At 34.9% G+C, this 15,888-nt stretch overlaps 1 protein-coding gene across 2 annotated transcripts; it reads left to right on the top strand.

Moving 5' to 3' along the window:
• LOC119069926 (protein distal antenna) lies at positions 1 to 10,524 on the top strand. 2 transcript variants are annotated; one of them, XM_037174150.1, is made up of 3 exons: positions 68 to 753; positions 8,160 to 8,931; positions 8,989 to 10,524. In XM_037174150.1, exons 2-3 carry the CDS (start codon positions 8,167 to 8,169, stop codon positions 9,964 to 9,966), a joined length of 1,743 nt encoding a protein of 580 aa, XP_037030045.1. In that variant the 5' UTR covers positions 68 to 753; positions 8,160 to 8,166; the 3' UTR covers positions 9,967 to 10,524. The 2 variants fall into 2 exon arrangements, with proteins under 2 accessions (XP_037030044.1, XP_037030045.1); XM_037174149.1 differs by having other exon boundaries at positions 1 to 753; positions 8,160 to 10,524.
• Positions 10,525 to 15,888: the final 5,364 nt, after the last annotated feature.

The raw sequence follows: 15,888 nt of genomic DNA, 5'->3' as shown, positions 1-15,888 counted from the left end.
TGTCGCCATTCTCGACCCTTCTCATACCCCACTACCATTTACATAAGCATAGCCGTGTGGCCGTCCTCGGATCCGCGAGAACGATGAAGTAAAAGGCAATGGCTAGCCAACATATAACAGAAACACATACTAAACGAACTGGAGAAAACACACATCACTTTTAGTTATCAGTAGTCAGAGAACCGCCAAACTTTGAAGAGAAAGGACCGAAAACATCTTAGAGGATATATATTGTGTGCTGATCAACCGTTTTATTTTATTTTCTATATTTTTCGAATATTTAGTGTACAATTTGGCTCGTTGCGTCGTGTATTACAAAACTTTATGGAAAATATGTGATTTTTTACGGTTGCAATTTTTGCTGGTTTGGATGCAGCATTTATGAGTGTGTGGTGTTATACGATATTATATCTAGATAGATATATACGACGGATTTATTCTTTTTTGACACTGAATCAATAGAATTTTTGTAGAAACGTGGTTCACGTTTTTATTGAACAAAAAAAAGTTTAGTTTTGGTGTGCAAAAAAATACGAAAGATAATAAAATTATTCGGACGCTCAAATAATAATAATAATAATAATTGCCAGTGGTCGACTGACGACAAATTGACATTTTATTTTCAAATATAAAGTTAAGACCGTTGCGCGTAGTGGCTAATTGATATAGTGAATTACATTCTTTTTTTGGTTGCAAACTATACTCGGAACTACACATCCACTAAAACCATTAACCGACAACGAAAAAAATCAGGTAATTTTAGCATTTAATTTACGTTGCTTGAAAAGTCGTTAGTGAAGGTATATTACACGTAAATTGTGTGCCGATTAACCGGCCAATAATAATATTTCGCAAGAATTTATGAACTTATCGATTTTCGCTGTATAATTTCATGTTATAGCTAGAAATCCGTTAATCTTTTGTTGGGATGACGCGATTCGATCAGTTGACAAGAATTTTTGAGTTTCAAGTGTTTCATAAAACGAAAACATTTTGTCGGGATTGGACATTATAATTTTCATTCATTTCTGTTGCGTTTTAATTGAAGACGCCAAAGGGGATTTTTGAAATGTGATTTTGTTTTGGAATTATTTTTATTAGCGATAATTAATGGTATATAAACGAATGAAATGTGACGAAGGTGGGTCACGCGGTTCGTTTCAATTTTTCCAATTATCATTCCATTCAGTTTTGCCAATTTTTAATTGATTTATAGGTTCGCGACATTTCGTTAATTGTGTCCTGGATTTACTAAAGCGTACTCGCTGGAAAATTTTTCCGCAACAAATATTTTACCGAATTATTGTTTTATGGTCGAGTTCTCACCGATTTTTTTGTTGTTGTGTGTGCTACAATAAATAAAATTTCATTAAATATCTGGTGGACGGATTTGAACTGATTCCTTTTAATAAGAACCACACACATCCGCACAACATAATCTTTTGAATTGATAATAAACTGAAAGTTCTGCACTCAGATCGCATTCATCCTGACAAACCCACAATTGTTACAAACATAAAATCCCAAAAGAATCTCTCTCTTTTTTATGTTATTTGCTAATGCTAAATGCAGGAAGCAACAAGCAAACAAATAAACAAACCAACTGACTATCTTCTGCTTGTGAGTTTTTTATTGTTTGTTCGCGGTTTGTTGATTAAATATATCGAAAATTCGTTGAATGAAAACAACATTTTCAAAAAAAATCAGAAAATGTTCATTTTTCCTAAAAACTTTTCCCATTTTAGAGAATGATAAAGAGTGTATAGTGCGGCTAATTGTTGGGATGTAGCAATAATTAGTTCTCGGTAAAAATTAAAGCCAAAGTAACTTTTCATTATTTATTCATACCGAAGTTTATATATTATATATACTAAAGTCTTACTCGCTAAAACGAAAATTTAAATTCACTTTAGATCTTCATGAGCCTTCCGTCAGTGGAAAAATTTCAGCCAAAATTCATTAAATTAAACACACGAACAATTTGTGGTTTGTGAATCTCGTGAGTCTGTGTTGCGAAGCAACAGATTCAGTGAAATCTTTGAACAAAACAAAACAAAAAACTCGAAATTACTCCATTCACATCTTGTTTAACGATTCTAACTTTTGTCTTACACAGTTTACAACATCCCTTTCCATATGAAGAGACGTTACAGTAAACTATAGAAAACGAGCAACAGTTGTTCTACGTTCTGGCCTATAAATTGCGATAAAAAATTGACCAATTTAATAGCTCCGGCCAGCTAAGAAAATGAAATAGCCGATGATTCACTTCGATATCTTTTTTGCAACATGACCACTGCTTATAATGTCTACGATTAATCATTTATGACATGCCTAAACTCCCAATGAATCGAGAATAAACAGCCAGATCGTCATCTAATCACTTTACGTATCGAAATTTTAGCATAATAACAGCGATGTCCGTCAAGCAAAAAGAAAATTTCAATTTTAAACAACAGCAAAAATCTTTTTCCTTTTGAACGGAGAAAAAGAACTTCGGAATACATCCCAAACAATACGACTATTATGTTCCCGGCTTACGTGATGTTCCCGGCTTACGTGAATGGAGCGACACACATTATTGTCTAACTAAAATGTTATCCAAACAATATTTACTCACTGTAATGAATTACAGTTTTGATATCCTCATTAAAAGGGTTCACTAAAATAAAGACCGGCAAGCAAATTTGATTATGGTCATTCCGTTGAATATTGCAAATCACTTTCGTCGAACTTTACATATTTTATCGTTGCCGATTATAATAATTTATGATTTTTTTCGAGCCCTGTTCAAATGTCGTTCAATTTTTCAAGTTATCCACAACAACGATTTATGTTAGAAATATTTCTGTGGACACATATGCCTAAATGGTGCCTAATGGTTCGATTTCTTGAAAAATAGAGTGTGTTGAAAATCTATTGTCTGCCACAGATCAACTGTACTAACTTGACATTTAAACAATAGTGTACCATAGCTAAAACAGTTTGAACGACAATCGAACAGGGCTGGTACCAGTGGTACCTCCAAAAATCAAAAATGTGCTACTACCACTTTACCATAAAAATTGTCGTAAAATACCATCGATTTTAGGCAATTGCCGAAGACAATTAAAAGTTACTATAACAGAAAATCGTTGTTGCCGAAAACTATAACTATAACTATAACTATTTCTTTAATTAAATTAATAAAAATTTGATATTATTTAAAAAAAAAACCTTGGAACGAGCCGAACAATTCGTATGATCTGGAATTTCCAATTGTATCACAGAAATCGGTTAAATTTGCATTTAAAATGTTTGTCGATTTATTTGACTGGATCTGCGTTGGGTAATCAAAATTCCAGATCATAAGAATTGTTCGGCTCGTTCCAAGTTTTTTTTTACAATAAGAATCAGATTTTAATTAAATTAATTGGAGAACTAGACGCAAATGCGACTTTAATTCGCCACCCACCGGTTCAAAAAATATTTCGGTACATGTTGTGGTATTGTCGGTAATGCGCTGAGCCGGTATTGCACACAGTTTGTATATGGAATTTCAACCTAACAAAAAAACATTCAGAAAATTAAAAAACGATTCGATGTTTTTGAACGACATTCAACAGGGCTGGTACAAAAATCAAAAATGTTCTAAGCAGCGACAATAAAAATTGTTCTAAGTTACACCCCTGTGTGATAGAAGTGTATGAAACACCGAATGTTTTCGCCACGAAAAGTGTAGTGTAAAATGTCGAGGAAGCCGATTTCTACACATTTCGTTAAGTCTGTTTTCAAAATATAGAATCCCATTCATAATTTACTGTTGGTGTATGTTGTGCCATCGTTGTAAGAACTCATAAATGCCGTAAATTTGCCGGTTGGATTTTGTTCAGAAATATTTTTATTAAAACTAAATTAGGGACAATTTGTAATTGAATGAGTTGTTAGAGTATGGCTAATATGCAGTACTAATACGTTTGTCGTTAACGGAAAAGGATTGAAATTTTGTTTGAGCTAACTCATAAGATCAGGTTGTGCGGCTTGTGACATGCATACCAAAAGTTGCCTAATATCGTAACGAACCCTTAAGACTACGCGTCTACTACTAAGCATTCGTTATTCTTTTGCTATGGTGTCAACCATCGCAACAACCTGCAAATTCAAACACCCTTCAGCATAATTGACCGATGATAGTTAAACGGTACATCCATCCTTATCCTCTATATCATTTATCATCATCATCAGCATAATTCGATGACAACAGTAAACAAACGTGCGAATGGACATATACTGTTCGGCAGGAGATGTATCTCGATACAATTTCAAAAATCTACTGATCATTTCAACGACGTAATGTTCTTCAATTCCCAGTTTAGTATATCTCTTTTCGTAGAATAAATGAAACTTTCGTTTTATTTTCTCATAACTGAATACCGAAAGAAAAAATCGGTGACGCGCAGGCGTCGTAAAAACCATTGAAAGTAAAAGTAATTGCAAGCACAAATTTTCTTTTTATTTCTAACTTCATCGAAGCCAGTCATTATCTCTCTGTAAGCGGCGCATAGAAAATGCTTTTAAAACGAAAAGCAATAAATTTTTTTCTTCTCGGCCACGTGATTGTTGTGAGAGAGGATCAGGTACTACATTATGGATACAACCATTGCGACGACACATCACCAAATTGAAATCGGAATTTTATTGAATGGGATGATATTTTAATTGAATGGGTTGATATATTACGTTGGAAAATAGATAATTTTTGCTGTTATCGGATGGGCTATAATTATTCTAGAGTTAATTCGATGAGTCGCTTTTTTTCGGATGAAATATTGAATGACTGTGGCAGTAGCGCCGAGTATAGGGGGGCGAGGGGGGCGATTGCCCCCCATGACAATGCAAAACTTCTTTAAATTCCTAGGGTTTTTCACAATTTTTTTATCATTTTGTGCTCTTTGCCCCCCATGAGCCCCCCATGAACGAATTCAAAGTCGGCGCCTCTGGACTGTGGTACATAAAATAGCGACTAGCAAACTCGACAATTTTTTTGTCTGATCATGACATTAATCTAGGGGTAAATGTCTTGGCCTTTTTGCGGTCAGCTTAATTATGAACAATGTTTTAAGAAAATTGCAATCTGTTCCAAACAGACTGTTTTATGCATTAAAGAAAAATTTAAATTTTCAAGTTGGTTAGTTCCAGTGACATATTTAACATACGACCAAAATTGCATTCATACTCTGGTATACGGTTTTCCAAATGGAAGGAAAAAGTTTTTCTTTTGTTATAATTCCCCAAAAGACGACTTGTTAAATGAAAGAATGTTCGACGTTAACAAAGCACTTGCTGCATATGCTTTTTAACTTTTTGAACGTATGAAGCAGTATGAATATAATATTGACAATAGCTCTGTAGATTTAAATGCTGTAGATGGTTTGTTCCATGAAAATACCACCGAGACATATTCCGTCATCAGACGCTCTATTTAACTGATTCTGTTCTTTAGCTAACTAATAAATTGTTAGCACAGACCTCTGTGCCATATTATGACACTACACACATATCGTCAGTAACCCTACGTAGCAAGAGTGTCGGAGGGTGCAGCAGGAATGTTGACAGCTGGTGTATAATAAGCGGGTGTGAAAAAGTATAAATTCTGTGCCAACAAAATCTGTCGTTTTTGTTGTTCGAAAAAAAATTATTTTTTTGGTCTTGTTGCATCGTCATCGAATTTGTGGCGAGCCTGAATTGACTGACGAGGGCCAGATGACTGAATATATATAATTTCATTTGGAAACTTTACTCTTCAAAATCAGTACTGCCCATAAGTTGTACATGCACTCATCATTGACAAATATGTAGCGATGTGAAAGGCGTCAAAGGGTAGTACATTTTGAAATCTTGAGGTGTTAAATGGTTGTTCTTGAAAATTTGCTTTTACTCTGACGTAAAGAATTTGTTTGAATTGAGAATTGTTAAGAAAAATAAATTTTGAATTTGGCTTGGTCGAAATAGGCAAAAGATATTCATTTCTTCCGCAAAATCTGCTAAATTCCCTAGGTTCTGAATGCTGAGACACATTTGAGTTAATCACGAGAGCAGTGCCACCCAAATTTACTGCTGGCGCCTCCTCAAACTTATAAGTGAATTTTCTGTGTAATGAAAATTTATATTGAAAATAGCCACTGTACGACTGTGCCGTTCAAATTTGGGTGCCATCTTCTGCCTGCTAAGTCTTAGCCTGTTCTGCCAGGACCTAAGCATATTTTCAAATAATTCTATCAAGATCGTAATTCATGAATTGTTTTAAGCGATTCGATGACACACATCATGCAAATCACATTTTATAATTATACGTGAACTAGCGAAAGGTATATTCAATACCGTGTACATACCACAGCACATGGCATTATTTGTTTACAAAATCAAGCATGGTTTTCCGTAAACAATCAACATTTTCCCCTAAACGTAATTTATAAAACATTCACGGACAAACATGAAGAATCCAAGATTTATTCGTTTCTATTTGTTCAGACCAATTTCATGTGCTTTACTCACAGACATTTTGTATTTCTCTTTTTCATTCTCTTGCTGCTTGCTTTATGTAACATATCATCGTATAAATGAATGAAAACATAATCGTTTATTATTCCATCCAATAAAAAGTTGTATTGTTGTGCTTTACACTATAAATATTTGTGTTACGTTACGTCGAAAAATAGAGAGAGAGAAGCAGGAATTGATGTATATAATACACACACCAAACGTGCACGTATATAATACCGAACAGATAAAAACGGAGAGATAATTTACTTTTATATATTTTTCGATCTTTTTTCTTACTCTCTGTCCCAATCAAAAGGAATAACATCGCTGGAGACTTTTTTGAGAGAGCGGAACGCATTTTCAACGGAATGAACTTTAAAATCAGCTATGTTTTCTTCACATTTTTATTTTCCCAATTTACATTTCTTCATCTTCATCTTCTATGTTTTACATTTGTGAAACATTTTGAATGCACATTGATATTAAATACGCGCTTTTTGTACGTCTGTGCTTCTCCTTCATTATAAGTTGTACGTACAAATGTTTCGTAGTTCGATTGTGGCAATTTCCCTTGCTTCTGGGCTGACATAATTTTCGATATAAGATGAAATTGGACCGGTTTCAGATAATTGAAAACATCATTTGGCGCATTGGGATGAATCACATCCAGTAGTTCACCGGAATAATCTTTAATTTTATTTGCAACTAACCGTCTGTCTTCAAAGCGTTCGGCGTCATTATCATGTTCATCAATCGTAATGGTGCAATGAAGTTGTTCGTCCTACTGGTCCTGAACATTTTCCAACTCATTCATGGCTGCCGATTCCGTGACTGCGATTTCGTTGGTAGTTGCTTCAACAGGATATGATTCTTCATTTTTGTAATGCTCCAATAAGCCCGTACCAGAGTCGAATTTCCACAAAGTGTTGTGCTGCATTTGAAATAGTTTCTTTTTTGTCAATGGTTGAACGGTCTTTACGGAGGCCTAACTTACCTGCTCCAGAATTTGACACAATGCCTGATGGGTTTTTGGCATTTTCAGTCTGTAACATCGAGACCCTTCTTGCAATATTGTAACGGTTAGTTTCCTCTCCTTCAACTTACTACTTCGTCTTCGTAATCTATCAGATTTACAGCCATAAGTTGGCAAACTTTTCTCTTTTAATTTACTCGCGAGCTCTTTAAGCGTTGACATTTTGAACGTACTGTACGGTACAGGTATTTATACATCTAGATGAACGAAAGAAGAAACAAAAGGGGTATAACGTGCATGCTATAGCAACATCTAACAGACTTTTCCGTATATAGTCGGTATATTCCATATGTGTGATTAGCAATGCTTCTGATGCCGTTTTGTATCATCATGAACTTACCACGATATCTGATGCAGTTTTGTTGGATTGGCAAATTAACGTTTCACATTAGCTTTAATTAATATTTCTGTACATTCTGTATCTTTAATTTAATCACCAGTAACCTCGGCAGTAACGCATTTCAATCGTTACTCGGTCAGACGACCAGAATATTGAAACAGACTGAGTCATTGAATGTGCTAGCTATGAATTTAATTGATTTTTATGTACTACTTACTCACGACAAAATTGAAATTAATTTTCCCCCTTTCGTTCATGTTACAGATTCACGATGATGCCCTCAGCGAAAGGTAAGCGACCGTTGCGTCACTTAACTGCCTGCGACAAAATAAATGCAATTCAACGAATTCACGATGGCGAATCGAAAGCATCTGTGGCAAGAGACATTGGTGTGCCCGAGTCCACATTACGTGGCTGGTGCAAGAACGAAGAAAAACTGAGATACATGTCGAACAATGCCGGATCGGACAATAAATTAACCGTTGATAAATTGGCGGAAAAAATGTCCGACGATTCAGCATTGGCAGCAGCTGCGGCTGGCATGTTTGGTGGACCACCCGAAAAACGGGCCAAATTGGACAGTTCGCTCAATTTTGTGTCGAATGGCAAAACCAAATACGATGACATGAACTTCAAAAGCAGAAATTCGATTGGTGCAATTGACTTCAGTAGCGCCGATAAAGGGCTGGGAGCGCTGCATTACAACGGCCTAGGTTCAACCAACTATGGGGGATACAAAACATCGCCAGATTTGTCCACAAATGGTCGAATTAAATGTGAAGAGAATATGCTACGCGGGTATGGAGCTGATGTTAAACCGAGTGATCCTACAAAATCCGACCTGTCAATGGCCGCTATCAGTCCGTTAACCAGTCTTAGTCATTTATCGGGCATGTCCGGCATCGGTCAGAGTCCCTTGGGTTTGAGCTTTAATGAAATAGCATCAAATCTCAGTCTGATTGCTCAATTAAATAACCAATCGAATCTTGCCAACGTAGCCGGACTAAATAATTCGCAAAACAACGGATTACGAACAGTAAGACCAAAGCAAATGTCCCAAAGTTTAACCGTTAAAAATGTTGCTAAATTGCAGCACAAGAATTCAGCAATGGATAACATTGGCATGGGAGTTGATATGATCGATAAGCCGAAGAAGCCATCAGCAGCTTCATTAAGTCGAGACGCGCCGGTCGGTGGAGCACTTTGGTATTGGATCAAACATCAACAGATGCTAGGCTTAAACAATTTGTATTCGGCCATGCCGAGTTCGGCCAGCCCGAGTCGTTCATCGCCCGTACAACAGCAACAGCAAACAACACCACAGCAACAACAAAAACCCCAATCAATGATGCCATCGACAACGACATCGTCAACACCACCGCCCCTGTCACTGACGCCACAAACAAATTCGTCAACACCAACATCAGACGATACAAAGAATTCGTCGTGGTTCTGGCAGTGGTGCAAATACAATCAATTTAACGGCGCCATGATGAACAACAAAACGAATTGCAATAATAACCGGGACGGCAGCAAGCAAATATACGATAACATTTTGTTCTCGCACCTGACCAAAGACATTAAAGAATGCTCAAATTCGCCATCACCCAGCAATAACAACATCAGCAACAATGCAAACACACCCGAAGACCTATCAAAGCCGAACCGCAGCAGCCCAATAACGCCCGGCATGCCGTCCACCCATTCAATCAAAACCGAACTCGAATTGGACTTAAACGATATGGCCGGCTCACCGACCACATCGCCGCCGATGCTGAACGACCATTCGGAAGACATAAACGACCGACAGACCGCATTGGACAACATTCTGTACAATAATAACAACAACAATGTGGTCGTCAAGAATGAAAGCGATGCCGAATTGAATGGACTGCCGGAGGCGGTTCAATATGCGGAAAAGTTCCTGAAATGGTTGGAAACGTATTCGGATCCAACGATAACGGCACTGGACTTTTTACAATTCCAAACGCTGCTGAATAAAATTAAGAAAAGTGCCGAACGAATCAACAATCCCATTTTGGAGAGTTCGAAAATCCGTCGGAGAAAATAGGAAATACCGAAAATGTGTGTGGTAGACGATAATGATGATGATGTTGATGATAGTGATGATAATTTTGATGATTATCGATAATCTCAACATCATTTTTTTTGGTAGCTAAATATTTTCTTTTTTAAACATGAAGAGAACCCCTTTTACGACTTTTTTTGTAAATATTTTTTTTTCTGTTTAAATTATCTTAATTCTTAGATAAGGACACTAGCGTATTGAAAATTCTAGTAAATTTTCGGATATACCAAAAATTGAAGAAAATTAATTTGTAAAAATGAAAATACATACAAAAATGATGAAGAAGAAAAAAATGCATCTCCAACCACACCAAATGTGTAAATAACGATCTCAATTTAAATGTAATTAATTAATTTAATGGAAAATCTCAAAAATTTAATGGTTAAAATGTAGTGCAAAAGTGGAATGAATTGAATATGTATTTCATTCCAATTCGATACAAAGTTATGCATAAGATGAAAGAGTATTAATGAATTAATTAGCATAAAACGAATTTATTATTAAAAAACAAAAAATAAAGAAAAACAAAGAAAATAATTTAAAAAATGAAGAAAAAAAAATTGAAAAAAAAATGTTAAAAAATTCCAAAGAAACTTTTTTATATTAATTTTATTGTGATTTCCTATATTAGACACTCTCACACATATAATAACACACAAAACAAACAAAAACAAAGGTCAAACAGTGAAAAAAATGTTTTGGTCCCAACAACAAATATACGTAAATACTCAAAATATGTGAAATTAGAAAATCTAAATAAAATGAATCTTTTGAATTAATTAGATAACAAATTTTTTTTCCAAAAAAAAACGAGAGAGAGACAAAAAATTAATTACAGTGATCTCAAAACGGAGGGAGGATAGAGAGAGAGAGAGAGATAGGCATATTTATACCAGAATCGACAAATTGAAAATTTTAATGATTCAATTTTTGAATTTTCATTTTTTTAAATTCTTTCGAATTCAAAAAACATCAACACAATAAAGTAGACTCGGCAGAGGCAGATTGACATAGAAAATTCTTTGACACTCAAAAGAAAATTCTGTGCTAGGAATATCCTCAACTTTGTTGAAAATCCGCAACAAAAATCCTTTTAATAAAATCGTTGACAATTATAGAAAATCCCTTAGAGGGCGTTCAAAAATGCTTCAAAATTCTTTGAAATTGACACCAAAAAAACCTTGAAAATACGAAAATTCTCAGAAAATCATTAGAGGATACAACATACACGATTATTTGCCCCTCCACTAAATCTCAATCCAAACATTTTTATTTTGACGTCTGTCTAGTCTCGTTTTATTGCTAGAATTGCGTCGGCAGCCATGCATTACGTCCTTCTGGTCAGTATGAACATTTTGTGTCGGTACGACATATCAAATTGGCTTTAAAACATTTCCCTGTAAATTTGACTGTCTCCACCTGTAAAATTTGGAAAATGTTTAGTGAACCACTTTGTGCGAAAAAGTGCTTTTGTCGCTCTACGCGTGCAACGTTTAGTTACAGTGCATTGATGATTTTGTGGTTGAAATATCAAAAATTCCAGTACCTCAACGAGACGTTAATTTCGACAATCCTTTTGCATTACGTCTCGGTAACAACGTCTGCGTAGAAACAGAAATGAGAAATATTGAATCCCTGTGTTTATTCGCTCTCGGGTATGTAAATAAAACCGATAGTTCGAATGTTTCAACCGGTATTTTCTCTAGATACATTTACAGATATTTTCCTCTTTTCCATGCCATTTTTTTTCGTTAGAAGAACATTTCCACGAATCGGTAACCCTTCGAGAGTTTCATAAAATCGGATCGAAGAAACTTATCATAATTTTACACCGTATCGTATTACACTGTCGTCGTTCGAATTTCCTAGTTATGCAAAGCTAACATGAAATACGTAATGTTCGATAGTGTGTGCGCTGGGCCTTTCTAAACTATGTGGGCAATTTTTGGCGGAATTTTTCTAATACTTTTTGTCAAAATTTATAACAAATTCTACAAATGCTACGGCTACATCACAGCAATGAAAACAATTTAGTTTTGAATGCTTGGTGACAAAGGTGTATCTTACACATTGTAGGTGTCCGGACCATATTTTCACGTGCGACATACCTGTCTAGTCTAGGTATAATTAGTCTCAGAGCATAAGTACGTAATGTTATACTCTTGTGATAACACATTGAATTGAATAGAGTTATTTCGGTTGAAATGTTCGGATCTTATAATTCCTTCCCATTACAAAGACTTACACATTTGCGTTCGTATTTAAAGTTACAGGGGAATTTGGGGTGTTAAGGGTTCAGAAGTCGAAACGGACGTATTGCTGAAAAAGTGGGACCTCCTATATTGTGCTGAAGAAGGATATAAGGTGTTGCTTCTTTTGAGATGGCTTACGTTTTGAAATAGTTGTAACAAATTGATCCAAGAAATTAGTCAAATTAGATGAATATCGACGAAAAATCGGCTTCTGAGCACAGAAATTGAAAATTCGTTCCACTGCAAAAAAAAAAAGATGAAAATTTTCTCATTGAATCATTTGTCAATGTCGATTAACCAGCCAAAATAATCTACAAATGTAAATTAAATTTAAACTAAATGAAAATTGCCAAAAACAAAAACTTAAAACAAATGCAAAGAAGCTCCTAATTTTTTATATTACAAAATAGGATGTGAATTAAATGTCACTAGTTATAAGAGCACTTCATTTCTTCTATATTTGATTATTAACAAATTTTCGAGATTGATCCCGAACAGCGTATGTGACGGGTGTAGATCATATTTCATGACCAGTCCATCTAACAAAAATACGCATATACACATCAAAAGTAAATTCCAAGTTCCATTAAATTATTTTGAAAATCGAGCGCCGAACGAGTGTGTCAGTGTAATTACATCAGTAGTAGGACAAACTTTTGGGTTATCGATTTGGACGAGATATACTTAACAAACCTTTTGATAAAAGAGATTTGCATAAATAAATTTGTTGTAGAAGTTTTTATTCGGAAATTGAAGCATAGGTCGGAACTTTAAGGTATCAGTGATGCAAGGACATGCATCCCAACAAATCGTTTTCTACTACTAATCGATAAAGATCATTCTTCTCTAGTACCTCAACATTACGTGTTTCACAAACAAGGGTTCGGAACAGTCACCCTCAATAATAATCATTCACATTTTGAAAATGTTTTTTGCCTTTTGTTGGTCAAAACTCAAATTATAATGAGGTTTCGTTTCATTTTGATGATGCTCTTTATCGACTAGAAGTAATAAGCGAGTCGAGGCAAAATCCTTCGATGCGACCCAACTTTCCGTATAACAATAAAATTCGTCGAGTGACTTAATTTTGTTGAAAATGTGATAGTGAGGTTTTGTGCCATAAAACTTGAAATAAAAAATTTATTTCGATACTGGAGGGTATCAGTGCAACAAATCGCATTATTTGTCTTTTGAGTGGATTCAATTCGTACCAACAATTTTGGTAAGGCTAACGTTTCCACACTTAATGCTATTAGAGATTTTACTTTTAAAATGAGTTGAAAGCTCTTTCGAGTTATTCAGTCAAACCAATTTTGCTCAATAAATGATAAGTTTGATATTTTTGAAGTTATTCTTGCAAGCAAATGCATAGGGAACATATATAAATATAAACTCCGTCCGTCTCGATGGGAGACTGGAACGATTTTACTGTACAAAATGTTATTTTCGCCTAGAGAAAAAGATTCAAGGAATCTAGCAAAAAGGGAGTATAGGAATTATGAATGATCGTTTGCAAAAATTTTATCGCATCACAAAAAAATCGCTCAATCGATGACTTTGTTCATAATGCATTGGCATGGTACATTGCGGTAGGAAATTACTAGACTTCTGCTTTAGAGACTGTTTGAATTTTTTTTTTTACCGAGTCTTAAGTTGAGACTAGACACTAGTTAGGTGCAGTGGTTTTTTTATTATAGTGAAACAAGTCATTGACCTTAGCATTCCATAGACGTTCCTTCCGTTACAATTACACGCACATTGTTAGATACGAAAAGAAATTACATAACTGAAATTTAGAATAACTTTTCCCAAAGATATATTAAGTCATGTGTGCCAATTAAGAAGAATCGATTGACTTTAATAAGAAAATTCTACCTCTACGGATTTTTAATTCAATTTTTGTTTTTATGAAAATAATAAATTTTCGGATGTTAAAAATATCGATCATGGACAATTTTGCATTCCATTCGAATACAGTCGCCAGAAAATAGAAAGAGAATTTTAATTATTATTTTCATGCCTTAGATGCGAATCGGTACAAACAACCCAAAAAAAATGTTCTTCTCTATCGTCGGGCGACTGGCACACAAAAAATAAAGAGAAGAAACAAAGAAAAGGACAAACTGATTTCAATTTTGATTTCTTAGTTATATTTAGTCAAGAGAAAGTTTGTGCTTGAGACTAACAATTCTGTGTCAATCAGAGAAAAATGAATAAGAACAAGAAAGGAAAAGAAACAACCGGGAAATTTCTTGGCTTTACGAAAATATTTAAATTATATCTTAATGTTTTTCAAAATGTTATTATCTTATAATCGAGAAATGAAAGTCATAAACAAATCCTTAAACTCGTGTTTCTACTTACCATCCCCGGAAATACCGAAAAACCCAGGCAAGTACAAGTTCAACAAGTAGTCTAATGTAGCTACAGAAATACATTCGAAAAGGTAATGAAGATTTGTAGAAGCTGATGAAGTGATGAAGTGAAGCAGTGATGAAGTCAGTACAATTTGGACATGAATTTGGTTCAGCTGGTCAACTCATCATTATAGAGTTACTCATACAAGTAAAATATCTACCTCGTACGTTTTTACAAGGATGAAAACATAGGGTAGTACTGAAACCGTATGAGCAGTTTTGTTGTATGAGTGGCCCAGCTGAAAAACAACTTAAGCAAAAGTCGACTTATGAAGTTGGAAATTATAAGTTACACCTTTGTACACGAAGTTCTGGAAAGTTAGTTATAACGTAGTGACTATTCGTAAAGTCACAAAATGCTATTGGCAGACGAACTTGCCTGTGAATAGTCTTTTTACGGAGGCTATTGACAGGCGCCTGCCAATAGCATTTTCTCTTTTACACAGGCTATTGGCAGGCGCCTACCAATAGCATTTTTTCTTTCACAACATTGGCGAAATGGCGTGCCAATAGCATCAACGTACTTATAATTTCCAAGTTATAAGTTGACCTATAAATTATACGTCATTTGCGCAAACTATCTAATCTTATAAAATCTACGGAAAAACATTTGTTAATTATTGTTCATTCACTTACACCTTACTGGAAAATTAAATTAGAAATCGGGTCAGTTGGCCTGGCTGCGGCTTAGGTACAAAAATTTTTTGGAGATCGTTCTACTGTTATTGACACCATTTAACAAAGATCACGATACATCAAACATATCTGAAAAAATGAGAGACATTAAAAGTAGTGATCTTTGCTAATACCAACGCACTTCTAAAAAAAAGTACTGAAACTAGACCGTGCATCGAACAAATTATGGCACTGTAAAAAGATTTGTAACAAACTTTTATACAAAATAGTCCTCGATTTAGCAACTGTCATTTTGGCTTGAAGTGCGTTGCTGATACTCATGTTTTCATATAAAAATGACGCCCTCTATAGTGCAGCTAAAGTGTTAATATTACCGGTTAGAACTGAATTTCAAAAACTTTGATTCAGCAATAGCAATAGCAACGGCAAAATGCCGAAGGTTTCAAGAATGCATACAAGTTGTAAAAATTGTTGAAATTTTTACAACTACCAGATTTTGAACAACCCTATCTTCTAGCAAATTTTTTTAGAATAATGCAGCAACTGGAAAAAATACATAGACACTGTATATAGAGTGGTGACTTAGTGAAGATGTTACA

The sequence above is a fragment of the Bradysia coprophila genome, assembly GCF_014529535.1.
Source record: "Bradysia coprophila strain Holo2 chromosome X unlocalized genomic scaffold, BU_Bcop_v1 contig_416, whole genome shotgun sequence".
Classification (NCBI taxonomy): Eukaryota; Metazoa; Arthropoda; class Insecta; order Diptera; family Sciaridae; genus Bradysia; species Bradysia coprophila.
This window is presented reverse-complemented; position numbering and strand designations above follow the sequence as displayed.